This window comes from Pseudoliparis swirei, chromosome 4 (genome assembly GCF_029220125.1).
Source record: "Pseudoliparis swirei isolate HS2019 ecotype Mariana Trench chromosome 4, NWPU_hadal_v1, whole genome shotgun sequence".
NCBI lineage: Eukaryota > Metazoa > Chordata > Actinopteri > Perciformes > Liparidae > Pseudoliparis > Pseudoliparis swirei.
This window is the reverse complement of record NC_079391.1, coordinates 11,332,856-11,345,969: the sequence shown is the minus strand read 5'-3', so window position 1 is coordinate 11,345,969 and position 13,114 is coordinate 11,332,856. Positions and strand designations below refer to the sequence as shown.

Below are 13,114 nucleotides of genomic sequence, written 5' to 3'. Positions count from 1 at the left end.
TCATCCAGACAATTTCGTGTCTTCCATGAAAACTCACTTTTATTTATCAAATGAATTGAAAATTGAATAGAAAATATAGTCAAGACATTGACAAGGTTAGAAATAATGATTCATATTTGAAGTATTCATTTTGTTCTTCAAGCTCAAAGGAAGCATAACTGTTTTCAGCTGTGCTAACATAATTGCACAAGGGTTTTCTAATCAGATATTAGTCTTCTAAGGCGATTAGCAAACACAATGTACCATTAGAACACTGGAGTGATAGTTGATGGAAATGGGCCTCTATACACCTATGGAGATATTTCATTAGAAAACAGACGTTTCCACCTAGAATAGTCATTTACCACATTAACAATGTATAGTGTGTATTTTTGATTAATGTTATCTTTATTGAAAAAACAGTGCTTTTCTTTGAAAAATAAAGACATTTCTAAGTGACCCCAAACTTTTGAACGGTAGTGTATATATATATATATGTTAAGCTTTGGCTCCACAGGCAACGCTAATCTTGGATTAACAACCTCTACAAAGTTACAAATGCTGTTTGATCATTGATTTTAATCACATTTTTTTGTCAACTCTCAGGCTCAGTATGAAAACCCTCCTCACATCTACGCTCTGGCAGATAACATGTACAGAAACATGATGATTGACAGAGAGAACCAATGTGTCATCATCAGGTAAGACTTTGAAATTACAATCACGTATCACTCTCAGCCTTTATTACACATCAAGAACCAATCACAGGTGACAAAATATGTATTGAGGGTTAATTTTATGAACTCACTCCTCGTGTCCCTGAGCGCAATCTCCATTTGCCCTGCATGGGAGAGAGCGTGAGACAAAGACTTGAGATAGTAATCTGGACACTGTAACCTGTGACATACTTTTAACAAAGCGTAGCAGCTGCTGAGGCTCTACCGGTCATGTTGATGGTTGGGAGGGGAACCGGATAACCGAACAGGTTCCACAACATCATTTGGTACAGTTGATTGACTGAGAATTATTTTTCAAAGTACTTATACCAAATATGCAAACAATGCACAGTTAACAGTTGGATGTGACCTCAGTTCAGGACGTGAGATGGGAACAAAGCAGCAGTTATCGTGGCTATTTTTAAAGAACTTCCTGGTTTAAAAAAAAAAGAATCAAACTCAACAGGAAGAACACCTGCATGGTCCTTGGCCCAGAATCCCTCTTTCTCTAGATTTAGGTGTTTTTAGCTACTTTTATGGCCTGTTTGAGCTCGTCTGTGAATGTTTTGGAGCTGTAAAGCTGCAGAGAGAAAAGTGTTGTGTCATGATGGGGGCTTTATCCCACGGGCCCAGTCACCTGAGCAGTGTGGTTGCTATAGTGCTTACCTCATGATGAATGACCCCTGCTTCAGCACTTCGCCTGTTGTTTGGACAGCCAGCAGTTGCTAGTTCAGTTTTCCACATAAAGGCAGTGAGGTGGATTTTGTGATCGACTAAATCAGCGAAAAAAAAGCATGGATGTGGTTTTATGATGAACCAGGTCTCTGCAAACAAAGGCTGCTGTGGACTGCTGGCCAGGCAGTGTGGTCAGCGTCGGCCTGCGTAAGCGCTTTTCCACATTTACGAAGAACATGTGTGAAATTACCTTACGGGGAATTCAGGATGAAATGGTGGAGCAGTTTTGACTATTCTTGTGGGAATTGTGACTTTTTATTGAGTTGATCTTCCTGCTATCTGCTTATTACAACGTGTGATGGCAGGGGTGAATTGAAGCATGTTGGTGTTATCAATCTCCCCATCAAACTAGTCGATGCAATCAGAGCTGTCATCTGAGGACCAACTGTCTCACATCTGTTCCCAGCAGATTAGAAATACACGATTCAACAGAGAGCCATGCTTTTAAACATAATCCCGTAAAGGTTGGATCATCGTGGTCCTTGGTACTGTCAACTGACTCTTGGTCGATGGCTTTCATCCCAGTTGGTTCTGTTCGACGGCTCATGTCCTCTGTTTGCCATTTTCTTGCAGTCTTTTGTCAAGAGGCCTTCTACCGATGTAGTATTCCCCTCGGCTGTTGCACATGAGGTCATACACCACTCCAAACTTTTGCTCATTCCTCTCCAAGGAGCTGAGGCCAGCGCGTCAATTATTTTAGACTACATTAACCATCGAATTGCTGCTTTGACTGCTTTCGCCCAACAGCTCAGACGTTGTACCTTGCCAACAGTCCGACGTGCTCCTGCTGCAGATTTGACGCACAATACTGTCAACGTGTTACTTGTTTCCACTTAAAACATTTTTTGTTTACACTGCTGAATCCAATCTGCAAACATTCTTTCATAAAATCTTCTGTAAAAAAAGGAAAAAAAAGAGGCTTTAATAACACAACCGTAAGTAGAGCGTCACACCTCCGCAGAAGTGAATTAATCACAAACACTTTGGGTAGATTGGTTGTTTGTTATTTTGGTGATCAAGTCCAAATTGAAATAGATGTGTGATTCTTTGACTCCATCCTTTTCCTTTGGACTGTTGAATTGGACCTTAAAACCGAGGCTCCCTAATCCCAAGAGTCTCCCTGAACATATTGTACATGCAACTAGTTCTGTAGGAATGCAGTGTGCCTTCTTAGATCTCAGTGTTGACTGTGCATCCTTTTCATCGCTGATGTCAGTCAAGATTTATGATTGCTTAAACATGTGTGCCTCTGCAGTACACTGTTTAACTCATGTCCTTGTTTGGTTCATACATCTCCACGGAAGTTAACAATGCCTTCAGCATTTCATACCACAACAATGAGACTCGCCCATATTGGGTGGCTTAAAATGAGACTCCATGTCCAGCGGCTGCTTGTGTTCAAGGAAGCTCTTCACAGAATTACATTCATGAGGAAAAACAATGCTGTGGAGCTCTGGAGTTTTTTTCTTCTTTTTATAACATTAAAAGTAAAACATTAACTCACCATGTCAGTTTTTGGTCGTTAGTTGCAGTAGTAAGTGCGCAGTGAGGAAGCCCAGACAATGCTCAAGGATTTGGAAGGAACGAGGAGGTAATAGGGGGAGGATCAGAACCATATAGAGACTGCTGTGTAATAGAGTGGCTCCCATGACTTCCTCTGGCAGCCTCTAACAGTCTGCAGCTGTGTTTCTCACAGAGGCATTACCAACCTGACTCCCTACTTTAAGGCACAGAGAGAGAGAAAACAGACTTTAACGGCCAAACCACATATATAAAAATAAATATGACACTGGCAAAGGGGGACAGGGAACGAAATGAGGGGAAAATCTTTGAATATGACAACACAGAATGAGTGTCCTTGTTGCTGCAGCATTCATTTGGCCAGATGTGCTGTGACCTATCACACATTTAGCGTCTGAGTTGAAATTTGCTTCTAGTTGCGTAAAACACAATTTGGTTTGTACAGTAAACAGAGTGTGTGTGTGTGTGTACACTTGAAAGCAGGACTCGGGATATTCCCCTGTTTATTCAGCAGGTTCAGCATAACCAATGGGTTAGGTCATATTTGTTTTGGTAGACACAAAGATGTAGACATGCGCAGCAACACATAAAGAAACCAGCACATTGGTCATCGCAATGACGCTTTGCTAAAACATCTGCAGTGTCTTAAAACATGAATAAGATCAGTAGTTGTACCTTGATTATAAAGCAGGATTTTATTATCTTATGAAGAATATGTACAAACACTGTCTTTATTGATGGGACCTAGAATTCAAAGTGAACCTCAAACACCATCATGACAATGTTCACCCCAGTAAAGCAATCGTGTAAACAAACCACACACAGCTTGTGTTGGAACATTTTGTGAGAGTGAAAATAATGGCATCGTGCACACAAGTGCATTCAATCACTTAAAGTACATAATGGTCTCCATGTTGAAGGCATGATGTCTGAGCATAAACTTAGGTGTCACCTGCTATAAATTGTTTGATTACAATGTTCTGCTCAGATTTTTAAGAATGTGAAGAACGCATGCTGTCTTTTGTTCAGTGGAGAGAGCGGAGCGGGGAAGACGGTGGCGGCCAAATATATCATGGGCTACATCTCCAGAGTGTCAGGGGGCGGACCCAAAGTACAGGTGAGAGGAGCGCCTTCTTTTCTTTTGAGGACGGTATGTAATACATGCATGAGACATTTGAGATTCTTGAGATGTTGAGCTGCAGAGATGAAATGATACTTTTGGACTTGCTGGAGCTGAAACACATCCACACACTTTAAACGGTGCAATAATAATAATAATAATAATTCATCGTGGCAAGCTTTTGATCAAGATTCTTCAAGATGAAGAAGGTTGGAGTGTAGAAATGCTTTTTTATTATTATGTAACATTTTCAAAGGAATGTGTATCCTCGATAACACGTCCTCCTTCTTGAATCATTCACAAAATGCAATCTAATATAATGACTGCAGATTTTTATGAAATCAAACAACCTGTTGATTCTTCATTCCTGCACTTCTCCTTAGACCCAGATCTTCCTCTTATCATCTTCCTCCTTATACCCGTTATCAGCCCATAAGCAGCCTCTTATTCACCCAGCCCCCTTCAGCCATCCGGCAGCCCCTCAAAACCAGCAGATGTCCAGTTCCTAAGCTCGATAAAGAGCCAACGTTTGATGAGGACATGCCTGCACCATGATGGCAGAGGGATTTTAATATGTAATCCTTTCAGAGCAGCTTCCACCAAGGCAGCGTTAGAAATCATCTCCAGACTATAGATTACCAATAGAGCTGGTGGTCTGACGACATCACATGCATTAAAGTTTTGTAGCATTATTATTATTATTGTTTGTGAGTGTGTTTGAGTTCAACTCCCTGACAACAACTCATCTGTTTATCTGTCTGAGTGTTAGCGGCACCAAGACTAATCGCATCAAAACAAATTCACACATAATTAGAACAAAAAATACACATATTATGGATATAGACTATTTATTTTAACATCTTGAGACCATGTCGAAAATGTGATGTCACTTTTAAGTTGCTATCTCATCGATTTAATGACTACGGGAAGAATCTCCTCTGCCTTGGAGAAATGAAGTATTATAGAGTTATTTACAGACAACCAAACAGTTCAGTACTTTAAGCATGAAGTGCGGTGCTTACTATTCCTCACATAGATAGAGGACTAAATTTAGATACGCAAACAAATGTATTCTGTGTTCAATAGCGGAAGTGGGAATAGCTCTGTCTGCTGGACCAATATAAAACTCATGTGTTACTGACATGCAGATGGCTCACAGGAAAAATAATGTCCTCCAGACTTATCCTTTGTGTGTGTGTGTGTGTTTGAGTGTGTTTGAGTGGAAAGTTCCAGAGATACACACCAGCCTGTGAGCGAGGGAATGCAGTGTGTGGTATTCCTACCTGCTGTCTGTGACGGAGCTAACGCTCATTGCATCTGTCTCCTCGCAGCACGTCAAAGACATCATCCTCCAGTCCAACCCGCTGCTCGAGGCCTTCGGCAACGCCAAGACATTGAGGAACAACAACTCCAGCAGATTTGTAAGCCTTTTATTTTTGGAGTTTCTCCACTTTTTGAGTATCGATAGCATTGCAGTGTAAAGACAACTTCTGAAAAGACATTTCAAAGATTGTACACCTAGAGGCAAAAGAAAAAGCCGTTGGAGTGAAATGAAAAGCTTAATTATATAATGTAGTTATCATCCCCCCCCCCCCAATTCAGTTTGGGGAAATGAGTTTGGTTTGGCTCTCATGGCCCGAGATCACTCCACACACACACACACACACACACACACACACACACACACACACACACACACACACACACACACACACACACACACACACAGCAGCAGAACAACAACCAGGTGCCAGTATTTCAGATCGTATAGCCCTGGCTTTAAACATTATTGGAGCCCACTCCAATACTGAAACAAAAAAACATGCTTTGATCCACCAGGGGAAATACTTTGAGATCCAGTTCAGCTCCGGTGGCGAACCAGATGGAGGGAAAATCTTCAACTTCCTTCTGGAGAAGTCACGTGTTGTCATGAGGAATCCTGGAGAGAGGAGTTTCCATATATTCTATCAGGTGAGGCTTATTTATCGAGCCGAAGAGTGAACGATACATATTTGGCTTGTGAAGATGGTCTGTGAGGGAATTTCAGGACATGTTGAGTTAGAAGTGCCATTTGGCTGCAGGAAGAGGGTCAATTTGATTTCATTGCGGTTAGCCCAAGGTCCCTAGAAGAGATAGTTTACCATGGAAGAGTTTCCTGCACATAGTAATTGGTGCACAGCACATAAAAATAAGCCTGAAAATGTATAAAAGGGAAATTACTCACAGTCTTTGTGCAAGAACATCTCTGTTACATCCACTATGCCCCCTTCATTTCTGCAGTTGATCGAAGGAGCCAGTGGAGAGCAGAAGAGCACCCTGGGAATCACAAGTCTTGATTACTACACTTACCTCAATCAGTCTGGTTCCTACAAAGTGGACGACATAAACGACAAGAGTGACTTCCAGGAGACGACGGTACGTCCCGATTCCTTCTGTTTAACGGGCAATAACTTAACCCCCTCAGTGATGTTGTGTGTGTTGTCTATGAACCTCATGCCAGCGCTCATGTGGCTCGAAGCCTTCTCTTCACATTCCTCTCACTCCCTTCCAGTCTTCTTTTGTTTTCTTTTCCAACAATCTCCTCCTGGCTTTGTTTACCAGTGAGACCGCAACAGGAGTAATTAGAGGACATGAGCTAGGTACCACAGGAGTGCGTAAACCCACACTGGAGCCATGATTTAACATGGCATTTTCCTTTGGCTTTTCCCAGCATGCCATGGATGTGATCGGCATCTCTGCCGTGGACCGCTCCATGGTGCTTCAGATTGTGGCCGGAGTCCTGCACCTGGGAAATATCACTTTCAAAGAAGCAGGCAACTACGCTGCTGTGGAGAGTGAAGAGTGTAAGTCCGGCTTTTAATGTGGAATAACACATTAATAACAAACATTTGAAAATGTACTTACAAAATGTTATTTTGTGTTGGATGAACATTTTGCCGATTTAAAAATGTCCCTCTTATGTTTATTCTGATCTTATTGGTGTGTGTTTTGGCAATCTCTAACTAAGATGGTGAATGTTGACTAATGCTAGCATGCTCTACATCGAGTCTCCTCGTCCACCACCAGGCTCGTGGCTCTGAGGCACAGCAAGGCTTTGAGCTAAACGCTTACACTACCGTTCAAAAGTTTGGGGTCACTTAGAAATGTCTTTATTTTTCAAAGAAAAGCACTGTTATTTCAATAAAGATAACATTAATCAAAAATACCCACTATACATTGTTAATGTGGTAAATGACTATTCTAGGTGGAAACGTCTGGTTTCTAATGAAATATCTCCATAGGTGTATGGAGGCCTATTTCCATCAACTATCACTCCAGTGTTCTAATGGTACATTGTGTTTGCTAATCGCCTTAGAAGACTAATATCTGATTAGAAAACCCTTGTGCAATTATGTTAGCACAGCTGAAAACAGTTATGCTGGTGATATAAACTATACAACTGGCCTTCCTTTGAGCTTGAAGTTTGAAGAACAAAATTAATACTTCAAATATTAATCATTATTTCTAACCTTGTCAATGTCTTGACTATATTTTCTATTCAATTTTCAATTCATTTGATAAATAAAAGTGAGTTTTCATGGAATACACGAAATTGTCTGGATGACCCCAAACTTTTGAACGGTAGTGTACGTCAGCATGCTAACATGGAGGTGTAGTTTTTACCATGTTCGCCATCTTAGTTTAGAGTTGAACATTGACTAATTAGTACTAACAGCTGAGGCCGATGGGAATGGCACCAGTGTTTACAGGTATCTGGTAACAAAATGAAACAAATGATGAATGCCGAAGGAGAAGTCGAGAAAGCATCAGAGTTGTTTATAGTCATCCTCTGGGGAACATGAACGTCTGCCTCGATGTACGAGAAAACCCCGAGGCAATCTTTAAATAGTTTCTGAGATATTTCAGTCGAGACCAAAGAGGTGGATACGTCACCAGACAGTCACATCGCTCGTGTGGCTAAAACGATACAGTTCTCTGGTTGTGAGTGAGGCTACAGACAATGGTGCTGATGTTCAAGCTGAGACTGAATTGTGGTTCACGTCTTCTTCTCATTACATTCTTTTCCGTTTGGAGTGTCTCTCCTCTCCTCCGTGTCCTGAGGTGCACTTCTCTGGCTGGTTTTTGGAGGATATTTCTCCCTCACCACGTTTACAGTTGTATTGTGTTAATGCAGGGCTGCAGCCAATTGTCTGACAAAAAAAAAAGTATCTTGTAAAAATACTTCTCCTTCTGCCCTGTTCCCCTTTGCCTTCTCTTGGCTCATTTTACACATCTTTGTTTTTTACTCCTTCCCTTTACCCTGATCCTCATTCTGCGTCTGTGTATGATGCAGATGAAAGTGCGGTCTGTGCACAAAGCCTCGGTCTGTTCGCTGCAGACGTAACAGCAGCACTCCATAATCTCTGCTTTCCCTGTTTCCTCACTTGCCATGTACTTTGACTGCAGTGTGCTGCACATATGAAACTTCACCCGCCGAGTTCACCCGACTTGCACTCGGCAGCACCAGTCGGTGCGTCATCTGTTGTCGAAATAAATGTGGAGATTACTAATTCAGACATTATTTTGTCTGGTTGGGTTATTATTTAGCTGAAAGTAAGTTGATCCCAATAGCGACGTGCTGTTTTGGATTTAATGTTTTTCAATAGGAGCGTTGTTTTTGTTTTTGGCATTATGTGTCATCACAAGAAGGGTTTTGACGTCACAATAATGCATATACATTCTTAGTCTGCCTGCAACAGTAATACATTAATACATTATTTCTTTATAAACCTCAGAGAATACAAAATGATAATATCATATCTCACTGCAGACAGAATTTTACCCAGTTGAGAAAGGTTTGCTGTAGTTCTTTATCTTGCACCACATGTAAACATCTGAAATAAGATAGACAAAGTCAATATTTCAGAAATGAAGGAATAAGTACCAGAATTGTTGTAGAGGAGGGAGTCTGTCACATCCCATAATATGGGACGGCTCCTATTCCTCTCATTATGCACTGCCTCTTTGATTAGTAAATGTCCTGCAGGGGAAATGTGGTTGTATGAGCATTGTTCCCATACCGCACACGGCCTTCGTAAAAACCTTTGTATCCGATCTATACGTTTGATGCTGAACACAAAGAATGACTTTTCCTCCTGATTGAAGCTGGCGTATGGTCAGTCACACCCTCGCGTCCCATAAGCGGAGCTACTGCAGTGGTCTGAAGCATTCCCAGACGAAGTGAGTCTGCAGCCTCGAGAGCTATTTCCTTTTCGGGGAAGTGAGTCACTGTAATAAAGCAGGGAGGGGCTCTCAGGGGAGAACATCAATGCCAGGTCGGGACATATGATCGCCGCTGTTCTCGACGCGCTTTTATTTCAAGGGTTTTGCGTAAATTTTGTGGCTTGACACCCACGCATTGTGCATTGTGGTTGCCAGGAGAAGATTTTCTGATTTGTGAGACTTTATCCCAGATTGATAACTGGAAAAGGAAAGTGCAAAAGGTATATTGGAGCTGTGAATATGCAGCGGTTCTCTCTGCTATGCAAAGGTCACATGAAGCTGCCTTTCGAATTAATGCTATCCTGCATGTTGATTTGCATGGAGAGATGTGTCTTAATGTTGTCTAATTAATAAATAATATGATGCTCTGTCTCAGTTTATAACAGAACAGTTAACAGCAACATCATGATGTACGTTTAGACATGCTTAAATAGCCAAATTGACTGATTATAATATTATACTGTACATATATGTAAAGTTTAATTATATATATATATACGTATGTGTGTATATATATGTGTGTGTGTATATATATATATATATATATAGGTGTGTATACATATATAATTGTATATGTGTGTATATATGTGTATATATATATGTATATGTTTGTTTATATGTATGTATATGTATGTATATGTGTATTTAATAAATACACATATATACATATATACATACATATAAACAAACATATACATTTACATATATATATACACATATATATATATATACATATAAATACTATTTATATGTATATATGTGTATGTATACTGTATGTGTGTATATATATATAGATATATGTACTGTATATATATATATATATATATATACACACACACACCGGTGCAGTCTGAAAAAAAGTCAGTGTGGAAAATGAGCATTTGTGATTATTTATTCATGTTTCTCTTCTCCTCTCGTGTGTCGTCTGAACAGTTCTGGCCTTTCCTGCGTTTCTGCTTGGAATCGACCAGAACCGCCTGAAGGAGAAACTGACGAGCCGGAAGATGGACAGCAAGTGGGGCAGCACAGTGGAGTCCATTGACGTGACGCTGAACGTGGAGCAGTCGTGTTACACGCGTGACGCCCTCTCCAAAGCGCTGCATTCAAGAGTGTTTGATTTCCTGGTGGAGGTACGATGACATGTTTGTACAGAGTTCAGTATTCATCAGTCACTAAGCTGTGATAACCTCTAATGACGATAACACGATCCTTTGATTTCAGTCCATCAACAAAGCCATGGTGAAAGATCATCAGGAGTTTAATATCGGGGTGTTGGACATTTATGGATTTGAAATTTTCGAAGTAAGTGAAGTGTTTTTGGCTTTTTCACAGGCCGAAGCATGGCTACTGGAATTGTACCATGCAGCAACAAATAATGAGATTAACGGGTCTTAACTTTGAGCATTTAAACAGATTAAACACAAAGGATAAAACTAATTTATAAAGTATGTGGATTAAATTCAACAGCAGACCTCAACAAGCTTTTCTAATCTGATTACTTGATGTTTAGTATAATGAGAAGTATTGTTGACGAGATCGGACAACTTCATGTTTTTGTATTATTTTGGTTAGCATGAGCTTTATGTTGCAAATCTCAAAAACGGGTACTTTGTGGATTTCTGTACTCACTTAGTCGGTGTGGATTTGATTAACTGTGTTGTCTCTTCATCAGAAAAATGGATTTGAACAGTTCTGCATCAACTTTGTGAACGAGAAACTGCAGCAGATATTCATCGAGCTGACTCTGAAGGCCGAGCAGGTAAACGTCCTCCACCGTGTTCTCCTGCGTCCTTCTCCATGCTCTTAATCCGTTGCCTCATTAGATGTTTTATATCTTGACTGGTGTCTCTCTTTGTAGGAGGAGTATGTGCAAGAGGGCATCAAGTGGACGCAGATCGAGTACTTCAACAACAAGATTGTCTGTGACCTCATCGAGAGCAAAGTAAATAAACCACACATGAGCAATAAAGTGCTGCGTGTGGATAACGCACAGTCATAGACAGTAATGGATGGAGCTGGAACGACAAGTCAAAATAACAGTAATTGTCTGCAAATTAATTAGGTTAAACATGTGTTAACGATGATAGCTTTTAAAACATTCTTACAGTTCATTCCAAAAAAAGGTCAAATGTAATTCAAACAAATCATCATCTGTTTTATTACCTTCTAACTGACTTGCAAACCCCCGCCAAGTTGCTGCTCTGTGACTTGTAGCTTAATCTCCTCAAACGTGCCGACATGCCTCTTAATTTGATTAATCTGCCCCACTGAGAGGTCTAATCCACGACATCTACAACCAGAGAGGAGCAGGGATCTGTGGCGGTGCCTGAACCGTCTGCTCTTCACAACAGACCCACAAGTGACAACTTAACATGTGTCCTTTAACAGAGGTGTGCTCTCTGACTCATAGACACTGTTGCAGCTGTGCAAACTGAAGGTTACTGAGACGATTTGTAGCTTTTTTCACAATATTTACTAATTTAAGTAGCAACTTCTAATGGCACATAATATGGCTGCAACAAAGGATTATTTTCTTCATCAAATAATCAAATGTGAGGTTTATAAATGATCAGAAAATAGTGGAAAATCACAATTTTCCAAAGCCTGAAGCAACGTCATCAAACGTCTTGTTTATTCTCAACCTTAAAGATACTCTATTTACTATCATAAAAGACTAAGAAAACCTGCAGGTAATCATCAGTGGAGATTATTACTTGTTAAATGGCTATAAAAGATTATTGAATTATCAAAATTGTTTTAAAATAATTTTATGTCAACCGATTCCTCTTTCCAACTCTCGTACATGCGAGGATTGAAGGGTATATTTCAGTTAGCTACAAAGAAACCCTCAATTTCTGAAACTATAATATATCTTGGTGAGCCAGCGATGACAGAGATGTGCAATGTTTCCTGTGTGATCCCAGAGTCCCCCTGGCATCATGTGCGTCCTCGATGATGTGTGCGCCACCATGCACGCCGTGGGCGAGGGAGCCGACCAGACCATGCTGCAGAAGCTCCGGGTCCAGATGAACACCCACGAACACTTCAACAGCTGGAACCAGGGCTTCATCATCCACCACTACGCCGGCAAGGTCAGTCCGTCTGAGCGCGCTCATGTTGCTGCACACACTTTTTCTGTATCTGCATATAAATCTCAGATTTCATGTTTCTTACAAACCAATCTAATATATGGGGACTTGATTATGTATATATTATCTTTGTTTATTACCTTCGCATTGAAAATGCGGAAGGTTATGTTTTGATCGCCGTGTCTTTATTTATTTATTTATTTGTATGCGTGTTACTCGCGTAACAAAAAAAGTTGTAAACCGAATCGCATGAAATTTGGTGGGATGATTGGTTATTATCCGGGGACCATTTGATTAGATTTTGGGATTGATCGGGTCAAAGGTCAAGGTCAAGGTCATGAAAAAGGTCAACATCTTCTTGAATCGCATGAAATTTGGTGGGATGATTGGTTATTATCCGGGGACCATTTGATTAGACTTTGGGATCGATCGGGTCAAAGGTCAAGGTCATGAAAAGGTCAAAATCTTCTTTTTACCATAGCACGGTCAATTTATATCCAATTGGCATGCAAATAATGCCAAAATGTTCATAATTCAATGCCCAATCTTGTGATATGCGAAGGTATGCGCTCTACCGAGTGCCCATTCTAGTTCCACCTGTTTTTATTATTCTGAACTTGTGTCAACATGTGTATTTACACATTTGTATGCATGAGTGTATGCATGATCTATGTTCTATGCCTGCGTGTGGA

General features: G+C 40.5%; 1 protein-coding gene and 1 long non-coding RNA gene across 3 annotated transcripts in view; one reads left to right on the top strand and one right to left on the bottom strand.

Annotated features, from left to right (window-relative positions):
* The window catches only part of myo1ea (myosin IEa), a 44,464-nt gene that overhangs the window by 15,294 nt on the left and 16,056 nt on the right, over positions 1-13,114 (top strand). For both annotated transcript variants that reach the window (XM_056412006.1, XM_056412005.1), the window contains exons 4-14: positions 586-680; positions 3,981-4,068; positions 5,403-5,492; positions 5,911-6,042; positions 6,352-6,486; positions 6,782-6,914; positions 10,267-10,463; positions 10,555-10,635; positions 11,006-11,092; positions 11,192-11,275; positions 12,258-12,425. In XM_056412006.1, the coding sequence (XP_056267981.1) occupies positions 586-680; positions 3,981-4,068; positions 5,403-5,492; positions 5,911-6,042; positions 6,352-6,486; positions 6,782-6,914; positions 10,267-10,463; positions 10,555-10,635; positions 11,006-11,092; positions 11,192-11,275; positions 12,258-12,425 (1,290 nt within the window). The remainder of the gene's footprint in view (positions 1-585; positions 681-3,980; positions 4,069-5,402; positions 5,493-5,910; positions 6,043-6,351; positions 6,487-6,781; positions 6,915-10,266; positions 10,464-10,554; positions 10,636-11,005; positions 11,093-11,191; positions 11,276-12,257; positions 12,426-13,114) is intronic.
* On the bottom strand, positions 708-3,106 carry LOC130192218 (uncharacterized). Its single transcript, XR_008831352.1, has 2 exons — positions 2,935-3,106; positions 708-2,324 (listed from the first exon to the last, which is right to left on the bottom strand). It is a non-coding gene; the product is annotated as an uncharacterized LOC130192218 (long non-coding RNA).